This window comes from Schistocerca serialis, chromosome 4 (genome assembly GCF_023864345.2).
Source record: "Schistocerca serialis cubense isolate TAMUIC-IGC-003099 chromosome 4, iqSchSeri2.2, whole genome shotgun sequence".
NCBI classification, from domain to species: domain Eukaryota; kingdom Metazoa; phylum Arthropoda; class Insecta; order Orthoptera; family Acrididae; genus Schistocerca; species Schistocerca serialis.
Window position 1 is genome coordinate 36,988,294 of NC_064641.1, and position 26,426 is coordinate 37,014,719.

Sequence of the window (26,426 nt, forward strand, 5' to 3'; positions counted from 1 at the left end):
TATATCCTGGGTTAGATATTCACGGCAGTGAATCTCCTCCAAATGTTACTGACCCCCCCTCTCTGTCTGTGTGCGCGCGCGCGCGTGTGTGTGTGTGTGTGTGTGTGTGTGTGTGTGTGTGTGTGTGTGTGCGCGCGCGCGTGGGACCTGGATGAAAAGGGGTTACACATCCCTGTATTGGTATTGACTCGGGTAAATTTTTAGATGTAGAAATTACGTCTAAATACTGCCACCAGTGTGCAACAAAGCACATGTACAACAATGAAGACAGTGAGATACTGTAGCAAGAAAACATGCAGTAGCATGCTCCAAAAATTATAGTGGCTCAAGTGGGGGCATGGAGGCAGCTGCAGTTGTTAGGATGTTCTCATCTGAGGCCCAGTATAGTGTTAGATACACTAAATAACTTGGTGATGGGGACACCTCTTCATTCAAAGCTGTAACAGATAATAAGCAGAGGAAAGAAAACTAAACTTACTGTTAGACACAAGGATAATTGCGTCTAAGAAATCATTTTAGGTGATCTTCATTTAATGCCATATAAATTGTTTGCAGCAAGTGACTGCATCTATCTTCCAAGATAATGTGATCACCAATTACAATAAGTTTGGTAAACATCTGGATGTAGGAAGTCATTCCTCTCGTAATAACCAACTGAATATTATCTTGCTATTGGAATAGTTGATGGTTTAGCATCTTCTCGAGCATATCAAGAAATTTGACGAGTTTCTTCAAAGTAGGGTAAAAGCATTGGTCTGTCTTCAGGATTTAAAGGGGATGGACAAAAATAAAACCAGTGGTGTTTCAGTTTCCAGTCACCTTGGAATGGATAAATATAGGTTATGTGCAGTTATCAAAAAATCTTATACCATTCTTCCCACAAAATAGTGGCAATTCACATGATGAGTCAAGTGGATAGGAATCGTGCACTCTGCTCTTCAAAGTAGGCTACAAAAGGTCAACAATACTGAGATCTGATGACGGGGGGCCAGAAATGTGACAAATTCATCCTCGTGCTCATAAAACCAGTCCTGGGCAATGCAAGGTGTGTGAACAGGGGCCCTGTCAGCATTGAACACTGCATCACCATTGGGGAACAAGCACTGTACTATGGGATGGACTTCTTCAGCCAAAACAGTCACAATCCTTGGCAGTAAAGCGACATTGCAGAGCATTCATATGGTGCCCATGAAATACCATGGTATGGCTGCCCAAATCATCACCAAATTCGTTTGATCCTTGGAATGTAAAATTAGCTTGGAAACAGTGCGACTGAGACTTACCCAACTGAACAATATTCTTCTGTTGTGCCATAGTTCACAGATTTTATAGCTTCGGCACCAGGTTCTCCTTCAGCTCACACCCTGCAATTCCCTGCATATGGGATTCCCTTCATGTAGTTTTTGTGATGACAGGGTTCACGAGTGCAAGATTCAGTTCTGGCACGACTTATGCAGCCGTTGTTCCATTACAGGATGTATACGCAGACAAGGAAAAGAAATTCCTGCATTTCCTGGTTAAAATTACACTTTTCCCAGGTGAACATCTTTTTCCATATTAAGTGACAGTATACTTTCCCTCAAAACTGTGAAGTTTTTTCAATCCTTTGAGTGGTTAAGGTTTTATAAATGGCGCAGAACATCTTTGCGGGAATTTAGAAAACAAAACCTAACAAGAGTGGGAACGCATTTTGGAAAGACCTTTGATGTGGCGTAACATGTACAGTGCTCATTTTTGTGTTACGAAAGTATAAATTGTAATTCCACCAAACAGCACATGTTAAGGTTTCAATTAATACACACAGTGTAGCTACAAGGAAATCAAAGCATTAACATATTATATTGATCTTTAAGATTAATAAGCTACAAGAAAAGTTAACCTTTCATGTGTGTGTGTGTGTGTGTGTGTGTGTGTGTGTGTGTGTGTCACTAAGCTACACAAATGCACTAGTAAAATTTTAAATAATGAAATAAATGTCTGGTCTTTTGGGCACAAAATTCTTCTAAGTGGCTGGTCCTCAAATGCTCTGTGATTTAAGAAACTCATCATCTCTAACAATTCATCTTGCGTAGAAGGAATTCACTTTGAAAGTAATGCTTTTCAAACCTCCATGTGAAATATTTTCCTGCGACCTGTTAGAAATAGGTTTCTTTCTTTCAGCAGAGCACCAGAAAACAGGCGTTACTACGCATGTGGTTTTCGGGATGCAAGTTTTCTTGGTGTACCAGTTCTGTTATCACACATTTGATTCTGTATTATGGTATAATGCCACTGATGCCAGAAGATGAAACTGTGTACTTCAAATTCAGCGAACAGTTAAAAGTAGCCACTAGTGTGGAATGAAACACTTCATTTCAAATCATGTGACTGCCTCTGTGTAAAAGATTAATTTACCAAACCGGCAAAAATAACTTCATTGACCTGCAACATGATTAATGTTTAACTTCCGAAAACGTGGAAATAAAATAAAATCAGAGAAGTGAAACCAATAACACATTTTAGCTTCCCATAATTATGTGAATGTATTTAATTCACTTCCTAGATTAGTTTAGTTTTCATTTGAAATGAGATGAAAAGCAAATTAAGAGGAAACAGCAAAGTCACTAAAGGTAAACAAAGGTCACATGGAGACTAGCCCCCTTACCACTCCAATTCAGATTGCTCTACGCATGCGCAAATCTAGCAGCTTCGGCAGGCCAGAAAATTTTTTTTAAGTAGCCAGTAGCTGGGAAAGCTATGCTCATATGCAATTCAACTGCACATGTGCATGAGCCCACTGGCAACTGCTCAAATGAACCTAATGTAAACAGTTGTGACTTCTCACTTGTTGAAGCAATTTCTTGTTATGAAGTATTGCATATGCTTTATCCTAAAGCCTTTGACACATTTTGCTATTGGAGACAGTGGTGTATGCACTGTGTTTTGATTTCCTTTTAACTAGTTTTATTTTGTTTTTCCTCTTTTTTATTGCTGCAGTATTACTCTGCAGTATCAGAATACAGTTACAGTATCAGTTCTTACCAGTCAAAATTACAAAAATTTAACTGGAAACTATAACAATGAAAATTTCCCAGAATCCTAAACAAATTCCCAGGTTTTCCCACTTTCTCCCAGATGAAAAAATTCACAGGTTTTTTCCTGGATTGCTCAGTTGTCCGGGGGAATGGTAAGTCGCAATGCCGATGAAAGTTTATGTTGAGAGATCGTGAGTGTCATTGAAGAGGATTGTGATAAAATTAATCAGTCACGATCTCTCAACATAAACTTTCATCGGCATTGTGACTTACCAGACAATGTTTTCTTCTGCTTTTCCTGTATGCAGTATAAGGTTTTGATGCAGTGTCTCTTTAAACACCAAACATTTTGGCTACCTTGGTGATGGAAGCACCTACCATATGAGTACCAACAATTTGCCCATGTTTGAATTCCTTAGCAGACGTAATGCACTCACAACCATACAGAACACTGTTTTGACCACAACTGACAATTGCAACATACTGAGGACAACACACAGGTACATGGTCAAATACAACTGCGAAACCTGCAGTCCTGCCTAACATCTGCATTTATGTTCAAGTGCACATTTCTCACAGTCTTCCCATATTTCTTAACACCCCCTGCATATACATCAATCCCAGGATTTATAAGGTTATGGTTACTAAAGGGATCTCACCTCTGATTTTATTGTTATGATCACAGTTTAACTTCAATACACTGATTTCAAATGGTTTGCTGTATCAAAATGTTGGGGAAAAGTTAAATGTGTCCTATATTTTCAACAGCCATACACAGAACACAACTACAAAGGATAATAGAGAACTGGATTACACATCTCAAATGCTGAGTAACTAAATGGGTATTAGATATTGTCACACAGAGCAAAAATATGTTATCAACAAAGTTCCTCCCTATCGTCAAATACAACAACTGTAAATGTGGCTGGAGACTGCACATTAGAGCCAAAATACCCTGCACAACATAACTAAAGGATCCCTTTCTCAAAGTCCTGTAACTGTCTCCCCTTGTGATCAGTGAATTTAAAATTTGGCTCAAAGGTGCCTAGGATCTTCCTCTGTGATGTGCAAAAGCCTGGTGATGTGCAAAGTCACCCTTGGACTCAGTGAAGATTTGAACAGCAAGGGGGGAGGGGGAAAAAAAAAGAAAGAAAGGAAGGAAGGAAGGGGGGGGGGGGGGTCGGAGCACAGTAGTTCATGTGAGGTGAGTAAGTGATGGCACGTTGGCACCAAACTGCACCACAATTTGGACCAACGCCACTGTAGACCACGTCAGACAATGGGAAGATGATCACACTCCTCTTACTAACATTTCCCTCCTCTTGGTGTCTTTTTGCGACAGCTCAGAACTGCAATGTGCAGCATCGAAATAAGGTGATTTTTCTTATAGGTGTCCCAGGAATCCTTTCAGATATACTGATGCTAAGAACTGTCACTAAACGGCCTTGGGGCGTCAATGAAACCACTCCCTCTTGGGTGTCCATTTACCCCCATTGCAAAGGCAAAAATGACCATTTCCTGTGCACTGTGGAACAGAACGAAATTTGAACATGATTCACAGCAGCTAATAGTGTTTATGCTATTTCAACCCTTCTGTTTCACGCACTCTTAGCATGACCACGGGGAACGGGAGGGAAGGGTGACACTGACACACCCGTAAAGAAATCTGTAGATGGTCCCTCTAAGACCACCTTTGGTGCCACCCACGCACATTTGCTGAGCACTTTAAAAACAAACCTGCAGAGAGACAAATCTCACTTCAATTTCTAGGTGCCTCTATGTGAGCAACCTGAACAGTTTCCCATAATCAGGAGTTAGCAGCAGCAGCATGTCCAGGGTTGCCTTCCCAAAGCCACCTACTGTGCTGTGGTTTTGTGTGTGTGTGTGTGTGTGTGTGTGTGTGTGTGTGTGTAAGTCCCAACCTGTACACAGTCCAATCTTGCCACGTTGGCAAACGATGATGAAATGACAGACAACACGAACACCCAGTCCCCAGGCAGAGAAAATTCCCAACCCAGCCAGGAATCTAAACCCGGGACCCTGTGATCCAGAGGCAGCAATGCTAGCCGCCAGACCACTAGCTGCGGACTTTTGGTGAAAATCTCCCATGTTTAGCAGTCTGTTGTGCCTGTCTTGACTCATCTCCTCTATACGGGAAGTAGAAATCTATTCTTGTAATGATATTGTCAAAATTTGTAGTTGGTATAATAACCAGCAGGTAGCTCTAAATGTAGAATAAGTTAATGCAGGTAAGTGGCAAAAACAAATCCATAATGGTTGAATACTGCATTAGTAGTATGCTGCTTCTCACAGTCATGTCAAATATCTATGAATAATGTTGTGGAATGAAATAGAACGAGTATATAAGGATTGTAAGTAGGGAAGGCGAATGGTCAATTTCTGTTAATTGAGAGAATTTTAGGGAAGTGTGTTCATCTGTTGAGGAGACTGCGTTTGATACTGGTGCAACCCATTTTGAGTATTGCTCAAGTGTTTGGGATCCACATCAGGTAAAATAGAAGGAAGACACTGAAGCACATCAAGAGGCGGGCTGCTAGAGTTGTTACAGTTAGGTTCGAACAACACACAAGTATTACAGAGATGCTTTAGGAAGTCAAAGAGGAATCCCTGGAGGGACAGTGGTTTTATTGGTACAGGATACCATGTACCATGCACTTCACAGTGGCTTGTGGAGGATATATGTACCAAGAGTGTTCCTGTACTGGCAAGGGAGGCAGGGTCTTGGAGGAACCATTTGTCCTTTTATTCATGCATGTGTCAATGTCATCGCCACTCTGATGGTCACAGAACATTTTTCGGGCAGAACATCTCCACACACAGTCACAAGACAGTTTTCAAGGTATTCAATAAAGTACAGGACGAACGATAATAAACAGTTAAATGCATAATAAACTGAATCAAGTCATAATCAAGAATTCAATAGTAACACTTATTAAGAATAGGCTACAATCGCTCAAATCTTTACTCTCCTCCTGTTTACTGCCAGAGCCTAAATTCGACACAATTCCATATTTTGGCGATCCATCCGTCTGCCATCTTCAGGAGAATCACTAATGTTAACACAGTCTAAGTTTAAAATAAATCTTACTGTGATGAAGTTTTATATTAATTATACCTGCGACATTTCTCATCACCATACCATCTCCATCACTTCCAGACACTTATCAATAAAAATTTTGCATTCAATATTAATTTGAAATAACTACACAGTAAGAATGGCAGCTAGTAACTGCTTTGTAATAATAAAATAAAGATCAGATTTCAAAACCTCCCTGAATGTTGTCAAAGTTCCATTACTGAAAACATTCCAAGGATAAACATTTACTACCGTATTTCCCCAATAAGCCTAATTTGTCATTTGAAAAATACTGTTTCGTCTTATAATCGTAGATTGAAGAATTGCTGCTGAGATTAACATTTTCACATTGTTTAATAGAGAATGTAGAAGTAGTCTTACATTTACAGATGATGCTTTGACTACTGAGGTCATTAGCACATTGATTTTAAAGAACAGTGAAGGGTAGAGCTGAGCAAGCAATATTCGCATTCATACACGCTCAAGATTTCCCAATATGCTGAAGCACTCTCAGTATCAATGTTGTTCTAACAATCACATCACATTTGTTAGTGGAAGGGATATGCGAGAAACTTACTTAGCCACTGGAACAGTCTACTGCTCTGCTTAAAATACAAATTTGTCCATTATTTTATTATGAGAAATGGTAATGATTTACTAAGTGGGTTGCAAATGAAAAAATCTGCTGCTGTTCACATATTAGAATATCAGGTAAAAAACTTTCCCAGACTTTTGATCTGCTTTACAACATGGAGGCAGCACTGGGATGAAACAAGGAAAATTAATCCAGATTGAAATGTCTAACAAACTAAATGAATAATACTAAACTGTTAACTGTTGTCACAACAAATTACAGTTACAGGACCGATCATGGCAATAGTACCAACAGGTATCAGTAGATGTCGCGACAAGCGAAGTTCTGGAATTAGAATGAATGGTGATTTCGATCTTTTATTTACTTTTTAGTTGCTGCCCTTAGACATGACTTACACATTAGAAGATATTGCAGTCCATGTTTCGCAGCTGCTTGAGCACAGCACTACAGAACGGTGGGAGGGGGAACAGTGCTACCAGCTTGGCTTAGAACTAGAATGAGTTCAGGGAGAGGAGTGGTGCAAGGGCAGCAGATTATGTCATGCTGCCAACCAAGGGAAAGTATACAGTTTACTTTGACCTTTCAAAAAAACTTCTACCATGTTTAAACTGCAGTTTGCCTGGATCCATTTGTAGATCGACTTTAAAATTTAACAAATACTCAACAATAGTATTCATTTCTGCAGGAGATGGTAAATGTCTGGATTGGAGCTAGTGGTGTACTTAAGTGATTCATGCGGCAATGTTGTCGAGACTCATCTTAACATATAATGAGAACGAAAGGAGGTGTGTCAGCTACTGGTTCTACACAGTCAATGAATGTGTGGTGCACGGACGATGTATTTGGAAGCAAGATACATTGTAACGTTCTCACATCCCCAAAAAAGCGAAATCTGGGTCGTATTCAGATAGAAACAGCTGTGTTCTCAGGTACCACGATAGCCACAACTTCATATATTGGAATGTATTCAGAAGGAACAGTCGAATATTTGTGACAATAAAGAAAATGATATTTAATAATACCACAGACGACATGGTTACTAAGAGAATTATCAGAATTTTCTAGGTGGATGCAGAGGCAATATCTAAGAAACTTGCAAGCAGGTGGCATTTCCTGATGTGAGCAAGAATTCTAAGTACTAACATTGACATCTTTAGTAATGAACTGTTTCTACATGGAGAAAGCAAGCCAAATGGTATGAGTGTTTCATAAAGGAAAGCGAAAATAGGCATTTCCTTGGAGTCACAAGCCAGATTTAAAATACCTTCACCGAGTTCAGAAATCACTTCAGAAAAAAAGTAGGCCTCTTGAAAACGTGCATTAGGCAGGGAAGAATTGTGTCAACGAACACTCTAGGCGTAGATTGGTTCTACTATGTTCATTATTGTCAGTTATTACCCATTGTGTTTTACGTATTATTTTACAGGCACTGTGCGATTTTTCTTTCGAGAAATAGATGAGTACATAGCATACAAACCCCACAATGACGATTTTCTTCTTCTTACTGGCCATACCTTCTAACACAAACTACTTTTGAAATGCAAAAATGTACTAGAACAACTAAAATGTCTATAAAACGCCACACTGTACAACATACTTGTAGTAAAACGGTCAGAATTCCTGAAATTGGTCACCTATGGCCTCTAGCCTGTTGAGGAGCACTGCAGTCCTGGGCCCATAGATAAACCATGAAAATCCACTGCATTGCGCTACACACAAAACAAACAAACCCGGCCTGCAGACAGATCGGTGAGACTAGGACCTGCACATCAGTGGGAACCAAATGGCTTTAGATCGGCAGGCCCGATCCATTACATATACCCACAGAAACGGCTTGTGGTTTTGGCCTATCACGGAAATCCACTCCGTGTGGCCAGCTATTCACGAGCCACAGGCAGCATGCTGATGAAATGAGACCACAGTGATCAATCCATGCAATAAACAATTTGTTCAAACACTCTGAGAATCAATAATAATGAGGATAGGTAGCAACTTGCCTTCAGATTATTGCTGACCCACAGACAGGCACAAAGGAAAGGCAATCACACCCTCTAACAAAATTTTCAGTCATACCTCTTGTCAGGAAACGAGAGAGCGCCCACACACGCAGCCCTTGGTTGGCATCATGACATAATCTGCTGCCCTTGCACCACTCCTCTCCCTGAACTCATTCTAGTTCTAAGCCAAGCTGGTAGCACTGTTCCCCCTCCCACCGTTCTGTAGTGCTGTGCTCAAGCAGGAAAGGTAATCACACTCTCGCAACAAAATTTTCAGCGTGCGCGCGCGCACGCACGCACAAAATCACTCGGATAGAACGCATGCACACATGATCGCAACCTCCGGCTGCTGTGTTTACAGTCTCTGAGAATCAGATCCAAACAAACCACCTCATGCTCCCTGTCTTGTTGGCAGCTGCTAGGCTAGCGACAAGAAGTGGCAGCACTGACTGCAAGCTGAGGAGAGTGGTAGGACGGGGAAAAACAGTAGTAATGACAGAGCAACATACTCGGCTGCAATCAGCCAGCGATGACGCACGAAACCTCAGTGTGAACAAACCATTTCATTTACCAAGACAAAAACGATATTTATGGAAAAATAAATTTATAAATCATAATTTATTGAAACTTTCCTGGCAGATCAGAACTGTGTGCCGGACTGAGACTCAAACTCGGGACCTTTGCCTTTCGCGGGCAAGTGCTCTACCATCTGTATTTACTGCAAGAAATGAGAAGTCTTAATTCTGAAAGTGAAACACCTCTAGTCATTCGTTTGCAAAAACTAAAAAATACTACAGATGACAGCCGGTTGAGAATTACACCTACCTAGAAATATTTAGCAAGTTTACGTTTCATTCAGAGAAATGTGGGCTTTCAACTTCCCTAAACTTAGTAGGTCTAGCGTTATTTTACATTATTTTTAATGCTAGACTAGCAGTAAATGATGTTTTGCACGGAATTTGCAAGGAGATTTAATGTAGGAAATTATAAATCTTTGATTAAAATGTATGAATTTACTTAGTTAACATAGTTTTAAGGTTCTTTAACTGTAACCAAGTGTTAAAACATTCAAAATCTAAAAATTTTCAGAAATTCCCAATTTTTGGGAATCTTCCCGGGCCAAAGAAATATTCTCGGCAATATCCCCATTTTATAAGTTCCCTCCCACTGAGAACATACCCAGCCCACAGACCCATTCAAAAACGCAGAAGAAAATCTTAAGATACTCCGCCACTTCCCAAAATCTCATACAATGGATTTAATGGAGGAGCTTGGAACTTGTGTATAGTACAAACAGCAATGAGAAAATACTCTCAATGACAAACTAGATAGTGAATCAGTTAATTTCTTCAAACATTTCTCTTGTGTATGATAACTGTAACAATTTTCACAAATATTTTTTCATTAGCAAAAAAGAATTGTAATCACACACACAAACTTTGTGAAACAATGGTGGTGTTATATCTTTGTAGCACGTTTTGCAAAGGAACAGTAAGTGATTTGCTTGTGGGTGATGTTCCATATAACAGAGGCAGCACAATACCTATAAGTAAGTAAACAAAAATACCATTTGTAACATTAACATTTAAAAATATTCAGATTCATATTGTCCTACTTTCCAATTGCAGTCTAACCTAAAAAACACCCAAGAGAGTTAGAAAATCACACACACACACACACACACACACACACACACACACACACACATCACCAAACTATCATGTAAACAATTGCACTTGGAAAATTAGAATATGTTGTCGAAACAAGTTGTGCTAAGTATGAAAAAAATAAGTAACTTGTGAAGTTTTCATTATTTAAATCAGGAATGACGCAGTTGCACACTTTCCTGACATGAAATTTACTATCTGCTTACTCCACTCCAGCTTTTGTATTACTGGAAATCCGGAGTTCAGACAAACTAGTTTGCAAGCTTTAATAAGAGGACAAACAAGTTGTGTCAAGAATACTGAAACAGCATTTCCACACTAAAAATACTAATGATATTGCCTAGTTAATTATTTTTCCACCTCCTCATCCAATCCATTTCCACACTTGGATGCACCAACCAACATATCAATATGGATATTTTTAGCACTGTCACACAACAAACTTCAACAAAATTCAAGCATTAATATTGCAGCGAAGTAAACTTTTCGTCTTCGAGTAATGTTCAAGTTACTATCCTATCCATAATTTCCTGATAACGAAGGAGGTTGTTTCAGCTCAAGTACAACCAGGTACACATGAGCACAGGTGGGCAGGGGTGGCCAATGTTACAACTGGGCCATAGTGTACACTATCAGACTGCACCCACAAAGCACACAAGAGCAGGGGTGGCCAAACAGCTCATGAATGAACAGAACATGCGCACTAGGGCTGTCTGCTATGTAGCCTGCAGAACCCGTGTCTCAGCATGTGTGTGACAAGGAGTGACTGAAGGCACCCTTGCACTATGGAATGGCATTTGAATTGCCTGTGGTAGAATTTTGTCAGATATATAAGAGACTTGTTGAAGTAACACATCAATACAATGGTGTCTGCTAAGAACTCTTGACTATTCCACGAATGAAATTCCCATTGCTTACTCATCATAAAATGAAAATTAATTCCTTGGAGTATCTTCCCACAATACCGTAATATATCAAACCAGGCTACAAAACCACTTTGAATTGTAGCTACCAGTTTCTATCTTCTTTGAATTTCATGTAGCATTATCACTGTTCCAATGAAGATTACTCCACAGAGAGCCTATTAAAAAGTTTGTGATATGCTAAACAAGTATCATTTCTATGACATGAGTACACTTTTCGTCAACAGAAACAAATACATAAAGCATGCAATAAAGACTGAGTGCCTCAATTTATACATCCCATGCCACTTTCCTTGACGTTGACCTCCACCTGTCCAATGGCCAACTTCACACGTCCGTCCACATCAAACCCACCAACAAGCAACAGTACCTCCATTATGACAGCTGCCACCCATTCCACATCAAACGGTCCCTTCCCTACAGCCTAGGTCTTCGTGGCAAACGAATCTGCTCCAGTCCGGAATCCCTGAATCATTACACCAACAACCTGAAAACAGCTTTCGCATCCCGCAACTACCCTCCCGACCTGGTACAGAAGCAAATAACCAGAGCCACTTCCTCGTCCCCTCAAACCCAGAATCTCCCACAGAAGAACCACAAAAGTGCCCCACTTGTGACAGGATACTTTCCGGGACTGGACCAGACTCTGAATGTGGCTCTCCAGCAGGGATACGACTTCCTCAAATCCTGCCCTGAAATGAGATCCATCCTTCATGAAATCCTCCCCACTCCGCCAAGAGTGTCTTTTCGCCGTCCACCTAACCTTCGTAACCTGTTAGTTCATCCCTATGAAATCCCCAAACCACCTTCCCTACCCTCTGGCTCCTATCCTTGTAACCGCCCCCGATGCAAAACCTGTCCCATGCACCCTCCCACCACCACCTACTCCAGTCCTGTAACCCGGAAGGTGTACACGATCAAAGGCAGAGCCACGTGTGAAAGCACCCACGTGATTTACCAACTGACCTGCCTACACTGTGACGCATTCTATGTGGGAATGACCAGCAACAAACTGTCCATTCGCATGAATGGACACAGGCAGACAGTGTTTGTTGGTAATGAGGATCACCCTGTGGCTAAACATGCCTTGGTGCACGGCCAGCACATCTTGGCACAGTGTTACACCGTCCGGGTTATCTGGATACTTCCCACCAACACCAACCTATCCGAACTCCGGAGATGGGAACTTGCCCTTCAGTATATCCTCTCTTCTCGTCATCCGCCAGGCCTCAATCTCCGCTAATTTCAAGTTGCCGCCACTCATACCTCACCTGTCTTTCAACAACTTCTTTGCCTCTACACTTCTGCCTCGACTGACATCTCTGCCCAAACTCTTTGTCTTTAAATATGTCTGCTTGTGTCTGTATGTGTGGATGGATATGTGCGTGTGTACGAGTGTATACCTGTCCTTTTTTCCCCCTAAGGTAAGTCTTTCCGCTCCCGGGATTGGAATGACTCCTTACCCTCTCCTTTAAAACCCACTTCCTTTCGTCTTCCCCTCTCCTTCCCTCTTTCCTGATGAGGCAACAGTTTGTTGCGAAAGCTTGAATTTTGTGTGTATGTTTGTGTTTGTTTGTGTGTCTATCGACCTGCCAGCGCTTTTGTTCGGTAAGTCACCTCATCTTTGTTTTTATATGTATAAGTCCTTTGAATGATTACGGTTCTATACACGGGAGTAGAATTTCCCGGCGCTTTATAAAACCAAACACAGGGAAAAAAAGGCGTTTTGGAAAGATCTTTGATGTGCAGCAACATATACGCTTCATATTTTCGTATTACGAATGTAGAAATTCGAATTCCACCAAACACCGCATGTTACTTTCCAAAGCATTGAAATCGAGATTGCGAGGCGCTTCTGTGAGCAAGTCATAGCTCATGTCACATGATCTCGCCAGCCGATGACAACGGGTATTTAGAGCTTGGGACACGTGATGTAGTCAGCCAATAGCAACATCACTGTTACGTAGCACGAATGTACAAACAGAAAAAGTTAATGGTTTAAATTAATATACATAGTGTTGCTGCACGAAACGCAAAGCTTTCACATATGATATTGGTCTGTAAGATTAATATGCTGCAAGAGAAGCTCAGCTTTCACATACAATGTTGGTCTTTTATGCGCGTATTACAATTTACGATGTATCGCACAAATGTGATCGTAAAATTTTTAATAACGACTTAAATGTCTTATCTTCTGGGCTTGAAATTCATCTAAATGGCTCGTCACCAAAGAGTTGATTTTTAAATGAGGGTCAAACGCTCTGTGACTTAAGAAATTCATCGTACATTATCACACAGCTCCGTTGTAACTGCCAGAATGGCACTTTGATGGTGACGCTTTTCAAACCATCATTCGGAATATTTTCCCGCGACCTGTTAGAAATAGGTTCGTTTCCGCAGTTGCCAGAGAGCGCCCGATGACAGGCGTCACCGCGATTGCACAGCTACGATATCGCAGGGAGCCTGTATGTTGGTACGTGTAAAACATTAACAGATCGTACATTATGTCATAGACGAAACAAAACACCAGAGGATACTCCAAGAGCATCAGAATTTCGAGACCCATACTAAAATGTCCACGTTTAAAGTGCACATTTGCATGTCCATATTCCCAGTTAAGTAGGCCACTCCCTGATATTAAGTTTTTCAATGTGGTTTTTGGGATGTAAATTTTCTTAGAGTACCAGTACTGTGCTATCTCACGTTTGGTTCTTTATTATGGCATAATGCCATATGTGCTAGAAGTTGATAACGTGCACTTAAAATGCTGCGAACAGTGTGTGGAATTAAAAACAAAATTTCTTTAGCAAACCGACAAAAATAACTTCATTGTTCTGCAAGGCAATTAATGCTTGCTTGACTATCAGAAAGCTGGAAATCAGAAATCTGTTTTGTTTTCATTTGACGTGAGAGCAATAAACGAAGGGGAAACAGTAAAATCACTAAATGTAACACACAGGTCACGTGGAGACTACCCACTACCCCACTGTAACTCAGACTGCTCTGCACATCAGCCCCAGATCTACGATATTTCCGAACCGGTGCAATACCCCGCCACTCCCTCAAGTGTTTGAGATAGTAAAAAAAAAAAAATAATTTTCAAAAATGTTCATTTTGTAGCACACATCTTTCTGAAGAGTCTGATGCATAAAACATGTGTGTTCGAGGAAATGTAAAACATGTTATTTGATCATAAGTGTGCCGAAGGGCAGTGCCTCGCCTCCTCACACAGCATTCTTCCATCGTATGTCACTGTTCTTCGCTCTGTAGAATTGAAACGTGTATATTTTGTAATGGATGCCGTCAAACCATATTCAGGACAGTGGAAATTAAAATGTCCTGTGGTGCCTCTCCTGCTTACAATTTGCCAGTTTGAAATCTTGTCCCTCTTCCGAAAATTTGCACTCTTTATTCTCTATCAGCTAACAACTTGCTGCACTGTGTGACACAAAATTAAATATAGGATACATAAACCTGGTAAAGAAACGAGACAAGCAAGACAATACACGTTTCTTCAATCCTTAGCTCCTAGAATTTCTCTCTCTAATCTTGATACAGCTTTACACGACGTGCTTTCCTTTCTGCGAAAGAATCCATTATCTCATCAAGTTCGTGAAATATTTTGCTACATGAAAAGTCGAAATGTCGTTGTCTAATACTGAAAAAGCTGTTACTGCAAATAGGACCCAAGACTGGTGTGATTTCCCGATCTGATTACGTCTATTTTGTCACTCTTTGCTAGATAAAACGAAATAGGCCTGTCTAATACTGCAACAATTGTAATACACACCAAATAAACGAGACTGTTTTGGCACAAACTGTCTTTTTTGCAACGACAGACTATAATTCACAAAGTACCAATATCAAGTGCCTATTAGGCCTACTACAAGCAAAAAGCCTTATGTTAGGAAGTAGTTTCACACTTCATTCATATGCTCCAGTTTCTCAAGTATGAGATCGAAAAGTAGTAGTACGAAATTTTTATACAAACTTGGAATCGTCATATTGTTCCATAATTTATGTGATGTCCCCGTTTCTTCTTCTTCCTCGTTCTAACAGACAGACTTGTTAGCACTAGTGCTGTAATTGTTACTGCCAATGTCAAAGCTTATTCGCAGGTTAACTCCACTAACTCTGCCAGAATCACCGGTTTAGTTATCCCGTGATTATTCTCCGGTTAGGTGTTGCTACATGTTCGTACAACGCGTATTCCGAGCTTCTTCCACAATAGATTTTAAAGCGACTGATAGATGGGGACTGTACAACTGGCCCTTATTAATATAGCGATCTGCCCAAAAATTTTCTGTCAAAATTTCATTTTCTTAGATACACCGTGAAGGTAATACGTAATCTTTCTTACCTGTTATTCGTTTATTTCCACTCCTGTAGTCTGAATCTATGGATTTAGCTAGTAATTATAACAATGCTCATCATTCGCAAACCCAATCAACCACACAATCAGACAGCGGTTGTCATTCATCCGTTCGGCTTTACTCCACTCAGCTCGTATAGCCCCTTTTGTCTGTAGGAAACTTTGTTTCTAGATGCGACGAGGATTCCCCTGACAGACATCATGTACACTATTTTTTTTTTGTGTGGTTTTAGGGCGCACAACTTCAACGGTCATTAGCGCCCAGACTACATTAGGAATGCACCGCGAGGCACAAGTTTAAAACAGCAACTAAAAGGGAAAACACGATAATAGATAGACAGGCATAGGATTAAAAAAAAACAGCATAATTAAATGTCCTTAGACAGGTTGGTCATTTTCATAAAATGAAGAACACTAGCAGCTGCTCCTGGGTCATCCGCTAAAATGGCATCGAGAGTACATGGCAGGCCAAGATCAAGACGCAGTGGAGTAAAATCCGGACAGGACGTTAAAATGTGGCGGACCGTCAGCAAGTGCCCACATGGGCAGAATGACGCCGGCGCAGCCGTCAGCAGATGGCGATGGCTGAACCGGCAGAGTCCAATTCGTAACCGAGCCAAAACTACCTCCTCCCGCCAAGAGGGGCGTGATGACGTCGTCCAAGCCGCGGGAAGAGGTTTCAAGTCCAGAAGTTTGTTGTCCGTAAGTGCAGCCCAATCGACATGCCACAGCGATAAAATGCGACGACAAATGACCCTGCTACAATCTGATGAAGGGACACAACAAGAAGCTGTCTGAGGCTGGAGGACCGCAGCCTTGGCCGCAGCATCTGCAGCTTCGTTCCCAGGGATACCGAGATGGCCAGGAACCCACATAAAGCTAACCGGAGAACCGTCGTCCACCAGCTGCTGAAGAGAGCGTTGGATCCGGTGCACGAAAGGGTGAACCGGATACGGATGACTGAGGCTCTGGATGGCGCTCAGGGAATCAGAGCAGATGACATAAGCAGAATGTCGGTGGCGGCAGATGTAAAGAACAGCCTGGTAGAGGGCAAAGAGCTCAGCTGTGAAGACCGAACAATGGCCATGGAGCCGGTATTTGAAACTTTGTGCCCCGACAATAAAAGAACAACCGACCCCGTCATTGGTCTTAGAGCCATCTGTATAAATGAAGGTCATATTAATGAACTTCGAACGAAGTTCGACAAAACGGGAGCGGTATAGCGAACCGGGGGTAACCTCCTTTGGGAGCGAGCTGAGGTCAAGGTGAACGCGAACCTGAGCCTGGAGCCAAGGTGGCGTGTGGCTCTCGCCAACTCTAAAGGTTGCAGGGAGTGAAAAATCAAGGTGTTGAAGGAGGCGACGAAAGCGAACTCCAGGGGTAAGCAGGGCAGAGACATACAACCAGTATTGACGATCGAGGGAGTCGTCAAAAAAGGAACGATAAGACGGGTGGTCGGGCATTGACAGTAGCCGACAGGCATACCGACAAAGCAGTATATCGCGCCGGTAGTGCAGTGGCAATTCACAGGCTTCAGCATGAAGACTCTCGACGGGACTAGTATAAAATGCTCTGATCGCAAGACGTAAACCCCGATGTTGTATGGAGTTGAGGCGGCGTAAGATGGATAGCCGTGCAGAGGAGTATACGAAGCTCCCATAATCCAGCTTTGAGCAGACGATCGACCGATATAGGCGAAGTAGGACGGTTTGATCCGCTCCCCACGACATACCACTGAGAACACGGAGGACATTTAGTGAACGGGTACAACGGGCAGCCAAATAAGACATGTGGAGACCAGCTAAGTTTTCTGTCAAATGTAAGACCTAAAAATTTTGTTGTCTCCACGAATGGGAGAGCAACGGGACCGAGTCGTAAGGACGGTGGGAGAAACTCTTTGTAGTGCCAGAAGTTAATACAGACCGTCTTCTCGGCAGAAAAACGGAAGCCATTGGCGACACTCCAGGAGTAAAGACGGTCAAGAGAACGCTGAAGACAGCGCTCCAGGAAACATGTACGCTGCGCGCTGCAATAGATGGTAAAATCGGCCACGAAAAGGGAGCCCGATACATCAGCTGGGAGGCAATCCATTATTGGATTGATCGCTATGGCGAAGAGAGCGACGCTCAAAACTGAGCCCTGTGGCACCCCATTCTCCTGGCGAAAGGTGTCCGACAGGACAGAACCCACACGTACCCTGAACTGTCGATCCATTAAAAAGGAACGAATAAAAAGAGGGAGGCGACCGCAAAGGCCCCACGTATGCATGGTGCGGAGAATGCCCGCCCTCCAACAGGTGTCGTAAGCCTTCTCCAAATCAAAGAACACAGCCACGGTTGGGCGCTTCCGCAAGAAGTTATTCATAATGAAGGTTGACAAGGTAACCAGATGGTCAACAGCAGAGCGGTGCCTACGAAATCCACATTGTACAGTGGTAAGTAGGCGCCGAGATTCGAGCAGCCAAACCAAACGAGAGTGAACCATTTGCTCCATCACCTTACAGACACAGCTGGTAAGCGAGATAGGTCGATAACTGGAAGGCAAGTGCTTGTCCTTCCCCGGCTTAGGAATCGGTACAACAATAGACTCGCGCCAGCATGCGGGAACATGTCCCTCAATCCAGATGCGATTATAAGTACGAAGAAGGAAACCTTTACCCGCAGGAGAAAGGTTCTTCAGAATCTGAATATGAATAGAATCAGGCCCTGGAGCGGAGGACCATGACCGGGCAAGTGCATTTTCGAGTTCCCGCATGGTGAAAGGGGCATTATAACTTTCACGATTCGAGGAGCGTAAGTTAGGTGGCCTAGCCTCCTCTGCCTGTTTTCGGGGGAGGAAGGCAGGGTGGTAATGAGCGGAGCTCGAAACCTCTGCGAAAAAGCGGCCGAAGGCATTGGAGATATCCTCAGGGGCCACAAGGACGTCATTCGCCACCGTCAAGCCAGAAACTGGTGAGTGGACCTTAGTGCCAGATAGACGGCGCAGGCTACCCCAGATAACAGAAGAAGGAGTAAAACTGTTGAAGGTGCTTGTGAAAGCAGCCCAGCTGGCTTTCTTGCTTTCTTTAATAATACGACGGCATTGCGCACGTAATCTTATAATTGATACAATTCGCCACTGTAGGGTGGCGTTTAAAGGTGCGTAAAGCACGTCGACGAGCACGTAAAGCGTCTCTACATGCTGCGGTCCACCAGGGGACCGGTACGCAACGTGGAGAAGAAGTGGTGTGAGGGATGGAATATTCAGCAGCAGTGAGAATGACTTACGTGAGGTGTGCGACCTGACTATCGCAGCTTGTGAAGATTTGATCCTGAAAGGTCGCCCCGGAAGAGAAGAGCCCCCCAGTCGGCTTTGGAGATGTTCCAACTAGCTGAGCACGGAGAGGGGGTATGATGCAGGAGAAGTGGTCGCTCGAATATGTATCAGAAAGGGCATACCACTCAAACCAGCGTGCAAGTTGGGTAGTACATATAGAGAGGTCTAAATGGGAATAGGTGTGAGATGTGTCCGAAAGAAAAGTAGGGGCGCCAGTATTGAGGCAGACAAGATTGAGCTGGTTGAAAAGGTCTGCTAACAGGGAGCCCCTCGGGCAGGATGCTGGAGAGGCCCAAAGGGGATGGTGGGCATTGAAGTCTCCAGTTAACAAAAATGGTGCAGGTAGCTGAGCAATAAGTTGAATCATGTCTGCCCTGGTAACGGCAGACGACGATGGAGTGTAAACGGTACAAATAGAAAATGTAAAAGTGGGGAGAGTAATTCTGACGGCAACTGCCTGCAGGCCGGTGTGCAATGTGATGGGATCGTAGTAAATATCATCCCGGACCAGCAACATAACCCCTCCATGAGCCGGAATACCTACCACAGGGGGTAGGTCAAAACGAACAGAGATGTAGTGTGCCAAGGCAATGTGATTGGATCGTAGTAAATATCATCCCGGACCAGCAACATAACCTCTCCATGAGCCGGAATACCTACCACAGGGGGTAGGTCAAAACGCACAGAGGTGTAGTGTGCCAAGGCAATGTGATCGCATGGGCGGAGCTTCGTTTCCTGGAGGGCTACGACAAGCGGACAGTGCAAGCGGAGCAGCAACTTCAAGTCCTCTCCGTTGGAGCGAATGCTGCGAATATTCCAGTGAATAAGTGCCATCGTGAGAAGAAAAGGAAGATGAAAAAAGGGGTCACCTCGAAGGCCGCTGAGGGCCTGGCTTCGAGCGAGTACTGCCGCCGCTATCAGTAGGCGGACAGTCATCGTCCATTGGCTCTATAGGTTAATCGGCCATCTCGTTAAGATGGCCAGGAGGAGCAGCTTCCTCCGCCGGTGGACGGCCAGATGTTCGGCTACCAGCGGTGCAGCCAGGCGAAACGGATTACGGCCTGGGGCAGCAACTGCTGGGTGGCGCAGGAGAAGAAATGCGCCATGGAGGAGAAGGAGAACTGTGCTTCCTATGAGCCTTCTTGGAAGGTCTTTTAGTGGAAGTACTGGTCGATGGCTGGGAGTGAGAGGTATGTAGGAAGTCTGCACGGGACGGTTCCTTCTTGAAGGCCCGTGCATCTGATTTCTGGGTCTTCGTCTTGGCAGAAGCTAATGAAGGTGCTTGTGTTGGAGGGGTGACGGGAGGAAGAGGAGACGTCGACCGTGCGATCTTAGCACTGGCCGAACGGACGACCGCGGTGCCGAAGGTCAGATCGCATGTCAGCGTCGCCACCTCCCTGGTAGTCCGAGGAGAGGCGACGACAGTACTGTACTTTCCCGCTGGGAGCAGCGCGGGCTTCCTACTAGCAAATAGCTTGCGAGCAGCCGAGGTGGAGACTCTCTCTTTGACCCGAATTTCTTGGATACAGCGTTCTTCCTTGTAGATGGGACAGTCGCGAGAGGATGCTGCATGGTCACCCCGACAATTCACACAACGAGAAGACGGAGGTGGACAGTCACCTTCATGGGCATCCCTGCCACAAGTGACACATTTAGCTGCATTGAAACAAGACTGGCGAGTGTGATTAAAACGCTGACGCTGGTAGCAGCGCGTAGGTGTCGGGACGTAGGGGCGAACAGAAATAGCCTCGTATCCCGCTTTGATATGCGACGGCAGCTGAACACTGTCAAAGGTCAAGAAAAGTGTCCGGGTCGGTACAAGGTCATTGTTGACCTTTTTCATGACCCTATGGACAGCCGTCACGCCCTGCTCAGCGAGGAAAGACTGAATCTCCTCGTCAGTCAATCCGTCAAGTGATCGAGTATAGACCACACCACGAGACGAATTCAAAGTGCGGTGAGCCTCCACCCGGACAGGGAACGTGTACAGGAGTGTGGCCCCAAGCAGTTTTTGTGCCTGAAAGGCGCTCTCCGTTTCTAGTAATAAGGTACCGTTACGCAACCTGGTACAAAATTTGACAGATCCGGCTATGGCATCTGCGCCCTTCTGGATAACGAAAGGGTTGACAGAGGAAAAATCCTTTCTGTCCTCAGATCGAGAAACTACGAGGAACTGTGAGGCAGACGGTAGTACTTTCGTCACTGGTGGCTGGTCAAGTTTCCGTTTTTGGGCAGAAGTCGAGAGAGATGGAGAGAAATCCATTGCGGAGGAATCCCCATGATTGCCAGCGTCTCCGATGGCGCGCTCCTTCCTTGTGGGGACCCTCGCAGAGGGCACTCCCGCCTTAGGTGAATGTTTACACCTCAGGTCACACCTCCCGAGAAACAGACGGAGGGACCAATCGGCATGGTCAGAAGGTATCAGCTAAGGCAATCACCCCTCCCTGGGCCTGGCCTTTACCAGGGGGTACATGCGTGCCTTACTTGTCTACCCAGGGCGAGGAATTACGCGTTACCCCGTCACCGGCTACGCGTGGGTCGGCCTTCAGGCGCGCACAGGGAGGAAGGAAGAATAGGAAAAAGAAGAGAGAGAGGACAGACTGTCTCAAACGCCAAGGCGGAGACCAGAGAAGGCAAGGAGAAGAAGGCAATGAGAAGGCAAGGAGAAGAAGACAAGGGAAAGAGTAAGGAAGACAGTGAGATGGAGAAGAGCAAAGAAAGGAACCAACCAAAGAAAGGAAGAAACGAGAAGTGAAAAAGCAAAATGACCGCAAATAGAGGTCGTGGAACAGTCCGTCTCCGGACGCAGGCGCTAACTACCCCCTTGAGGGGGAGGGACTCCTTTTAGTCGCCTCTTACGACAGGCAGGAATACCTCGGGCCTATTCTAATCCCCGGACCCGCAGGGGGAGTGTACACTATGAACACATTCACAAATCAACTTACGATTGATTCAGAAATCAACTTAGAATGTGTTCAAAAATGTTCAAAAACTGACAGGGGTGCATTTCAAAGTCATATGAATAATCGATAGACTAACGAGCGCTGGATGCTAGTCGCTTTGTGAAACAAGGTTCTTTCCCTCAATAGTTTGAATTTGCCCCCCACCCCTCCTAGAACTGGGCCTGCTGTGCATGCAAGAATCTAGCAGCTTGGGCACTCGAGTAAAATTTACCCGGTAGCATCTAGTTGCTTGCTGCGACTGCTTATTACACAGCCAACAGCCACATTTCTGTAGCCAGAAGCGGGAGAAGGTACTACTCAACTGCGCATGCGCATGATCCCGCTCGTAACTGCTAAAACGAATCTAATGTAAACAGTTGTGACGTCACATTCATCGGAGGCAATGTGTTGTTACGGAACATTGCATAGTCTTCCTAAGGCCTTTGACACATTTTGTTGGCAGACGCTTTTATGAGCACTGGTTTGTTGCTGTATATGGCCCATCTCCTTTGCAATTTAAGTTTCATTTTCATTTTTCTCTCGTTCATGTTTTATTGTTGCAGTATTATTCTGAAATAGTGGTATAAAATATCATTTGTAAGAGTATCGGTTCTTGCCAGTCAAAATTACATAAATTTTACTGAAAACGAAAACAATGAAAACTTCCCAGAATTTTTCCTGGTTTTCTCCCGGATGAAAAAATTCCCGGGTTTTTCCCAGATCTCCCGGTTGTCCTGGGTCGTATACACCCTGTTTGTGTTCTCCTCCTTACTTCAATTCGGTACTTAATTTGCACACAATTTTTTTGGCTTTTCTACTGTCACTCAGAGTTTAGACTTTTGAAGGTTTTCAGATTTCTCCATTTCATTCACAATAAATATGCAATACCCAAACATTTCAGGACTGCATCAAATGCAATGAGGATATCAAAATATAACCATGTACACAGAAATTACCAGTCGAATTTATAATGCAAAAAGGTGTACTTATTAATGATACTTCCTGATTTCTCACCTGTTTATTGGCAAATATCAGCAAAACTGCATCCCTCAACTCATCTTCTGCTAGCATTCTCATCAGTTCTTCTCGAGCTTCTCCAATACGTTCTCTGTCATTGCTATCTACCACAAAAATTAATCCCTGAAAAATGGAAACATTACTGCACACACTGTATTAAATGAGCAATCAAACAAATAATTCTTGCAATTACTGTCTACAGGAACTGTGGCTATATATTTACATATTAACAAATAAATAGCTTAACAGCTTGACTCAGTCCCGTCTTGAAGTTCACCAGCACAGACTTCTGGTCCTTAGGGAACATGGAATCATCACAGTCAAGCTGCCTCATAAGTAACATCTCATGACGTTTATTTAGAACCCTGATATACACAAGCCCCTACATAACAGTTTGCAACCATCACACAAACATTTGTATTCCAAAGCAGACAAGCTAAAGAATCATAGTAATCCTATCCGAAGTAGATTGAAACACCATCCCCAGCTTCAACTGAATTAATATCAATTAATTGTTTAAATACAGGAACACTTCAGGAAGGAAAGGTGCCATTGCACATGAAGGAAGAAAAGTATCTGAACCTGTCCCTTGTGGTCTACCAGCCAACTGTGTCATACAACTAATAATTTAATCTACTGTATTTACTCGAATCTAAGCCGCACTTTTTTTCCGGTTTTTGTAATCCAAAAAACCGCCTGCAGCTTAGAATCGAGTGCAAAGCAAGCGGAAGTTCTGCCGTCGAATGTATGTAGCACTACACAGGCATGCTTTGTAGGCACAAAGATAAATACTGGCGCCAAAACCTCTGCATCAGAAAAAAAAAAAAAAAAAAAAAAAAGAGGTGGAAGACGAGCTTTTTTTCTCCGCCCCGAGTTTCAACCACTGCATTCTCATACATTGTCCAACGAAGTAAATATAAATTCCGTATTCTTCATCTTCGAATGTAGCAGAATTACAATGTACTACGAAAATCCGACTGGCAAGACTGTTTGGGATGTTTGTCAATATGGCCAACTCTACGTTCTGAATTTTTTCCTACCTGTGAGAAGTGATGGTTGCTAATAAGAACCTGATGAAAAGTGAATCACATACAGTATTCTCTTCACCACAAAAATAACATGAATATAAACATTTTGCCATGTATTCTTTCGTGTTTGCCGCTATATCATTTAAATCCTGTCTGCCTAATAAACTACGAAACTAGAGTGAGACAACGGCAAACGCGGAAGAATATACGTATCGTGTCATGTTTATACTCTTATTATTCTTATGCCTAATAGTGATACAGTCAGAAATGAAGCACGGAAACTGACTAGATTTTTAAATCTAAGATGACTAATTTCTGTGCAGAATTTGATGTACTAAAGAAGCGGCTGCAAAGATTTTCAAACGGAGAAAAATTTTCGCCTAACTCTCGTTCAGAACATGTTCTATCATACGCAGTCTATTATTTGGTTCTTGGTGATCATTATCAAAGAAAGCAGCAGTGTAAGTAACAACAAATAGCATTCTCTTGCCATTGTTTCGCTAATGAGACGATTCCTCTCTCTCTCTCTCTCTCTCTCTCTCTCTCTCTCTCTCTCTCTCTCTCTCTCTTTTTTTCTCTTTTTTTGTAAGCGGCTGTAGCGCGCACAAAAGCAAGCCATGCCACGAGCGGTGACATGCCGTAGACACTATCAGAATGCGACAAACAATGCATGACACAGTACAGTAATGCAGTTTCAGCTTAGAGTGACGTAAACACCTATAACAAAGAGAACGGCACTTGTCAGATCAAAGCGAAATAAGAAATTGATTCAAACCAGACGAAGCACGAGAAAAAGAAAGAGTACCCGTATAAATACGGACGGAGCGTCTGACGCATAGCAATGGCTACCTGGTAAAGCTTAACTGCTAAGCTTACGACTCGAACCAAACTACTGTAGGTGTATCGTCATTCATTCGACCTAAATTGTCTCTCATATTGCAATGGACCAACTTTGTTTCAATTTGGAGGTGAGGCGTCACACTTTTCTCTCCCCTTGAATTTCTAGTCTCAAATTTCAGGTGCGGCTTAGATTCGGGAAATTTTTTTTCCTTGATTTCAAGTCTCATTATTCAGGTGCGGCTTAGATTCGAGTAAATACGGTATGCAGCAATGTAACAGCTTGGTTCCCAAAATTTATTTCTGGTACTTTTGAGGAATCTTCCCTCCCCTTCTTCTCCCCCATATAACCCTAACACTTTTGGTCCAATTTGTCAAACGCACCCATTACAGTAATACCATTCCAGAGGCAAGACATGTATCACTATTTTTATTAACAAATTATATTCACAACCAAAACTTGTAAATTAAGAAAGCGCAGTATCATAAAATGACAACTATAATTTTAGTTAAAGTTACATAGGTTATATTTTTATTTTGCAAGGAGACAAAAAGTACATCCTGCATGTAACTGCGATCCCAGTGATTTCACAAGAGCAAATACCTGCTCCAAATACAGTATTTGATGGATCACCATCCTGCCATAGATATGCACAGACTTCCAAAGAAATGTTACATTAACAACAGACTTGCTATAGGACAAAGTAAAAACTTCGGAAAAATTACTGCGACACTTGTACACTCAAAAGTACAGAAATTACTTATAAAAATGTGGTGTAGCAATCTGGCTTTCAAAGTAATTAGTAGAGAGTGGAGAAATCTGAAAATGATGACCAGCATACAGGAAGAAATAGTTACACTGCAATTGTGACACCCCAATGCAGGATGCAGATCAAGGGATAAATGTTGATTGCCTGAAGAGAATAAAATATTTAAACTTTGCAACGAATTAATATAGACTACAAAGGGCGACACAAATGAAGACTACTACAGCAAATCTGTTTTTCCATGAAGAATTGTCAAAAAAGGTTTTGTTCATAGCAACAAAGTAAACAACAAATTAACGAAAAACTGTGCTACAGGCAACTATCACAAAGAAATTTTGTGTTTACTATACTTTAGTGGAGGCCATGACATTATTCAACACAAGATTTTTAAACATCGACAGAATGGAATAAAGGCAACCAAGTGCTTTGGCAGACAGCGACAAATGGCAGTGGATAATTTGTGGCTACATAGCAATTTCCTGATTGGGAGACAGCTGGGCCCTAACATCACGACCAACAAGTTAAACGAACATATAGTTAAGTGCCATCAGCCAGACAAAAAATATTTTACTTAAAGACAACTATACTGAATTTAAAAAGAAGAATTACATTCTGAGTTAATGAAGCAATGCGATTTAGTTAAGGATGAAGGAAACTAACATTCTGGAGATGTAAATATGGATCCAAAACCCACTAAACCTGACAATACAAATGCATATTCAGCAATATATTACCAATTGAGAGCAGTATACTTTGAGACTACAAAAAATTTAAAAACAATAAAAACATGGTTTTCATTCATTGTTGACTTCTGAAGACACTTATTAAAGAGGTACTGATGTGTAAGTAGAGCCC

The 26,426-nt window shown here is 42.7% G+C and overlaps 1 protein-coding gene across 1 annotated transcript in view; it reads right to left on the minus strand.

Annotated features, from left to right (window-relative positions):
- Positions 1-26,426, minus strand: part of LOC126475331 (ADP-ribosylation factor 1) — a 55,318-nt gene that overhangs the window by 4,041 nt on the left and 24,851 nt on the right. Inside the window, exon 4 of the mRNA XM_050103119.1 lies at positions 22,937-23,062. Within this exon, the coding sequence (XP_049959076.1) occupies positions 22,937-23,062 (126 nt within the window). The remainder of the gene's footprint in view (positions 1-22,936; positions 23,063-26,426) is intronic.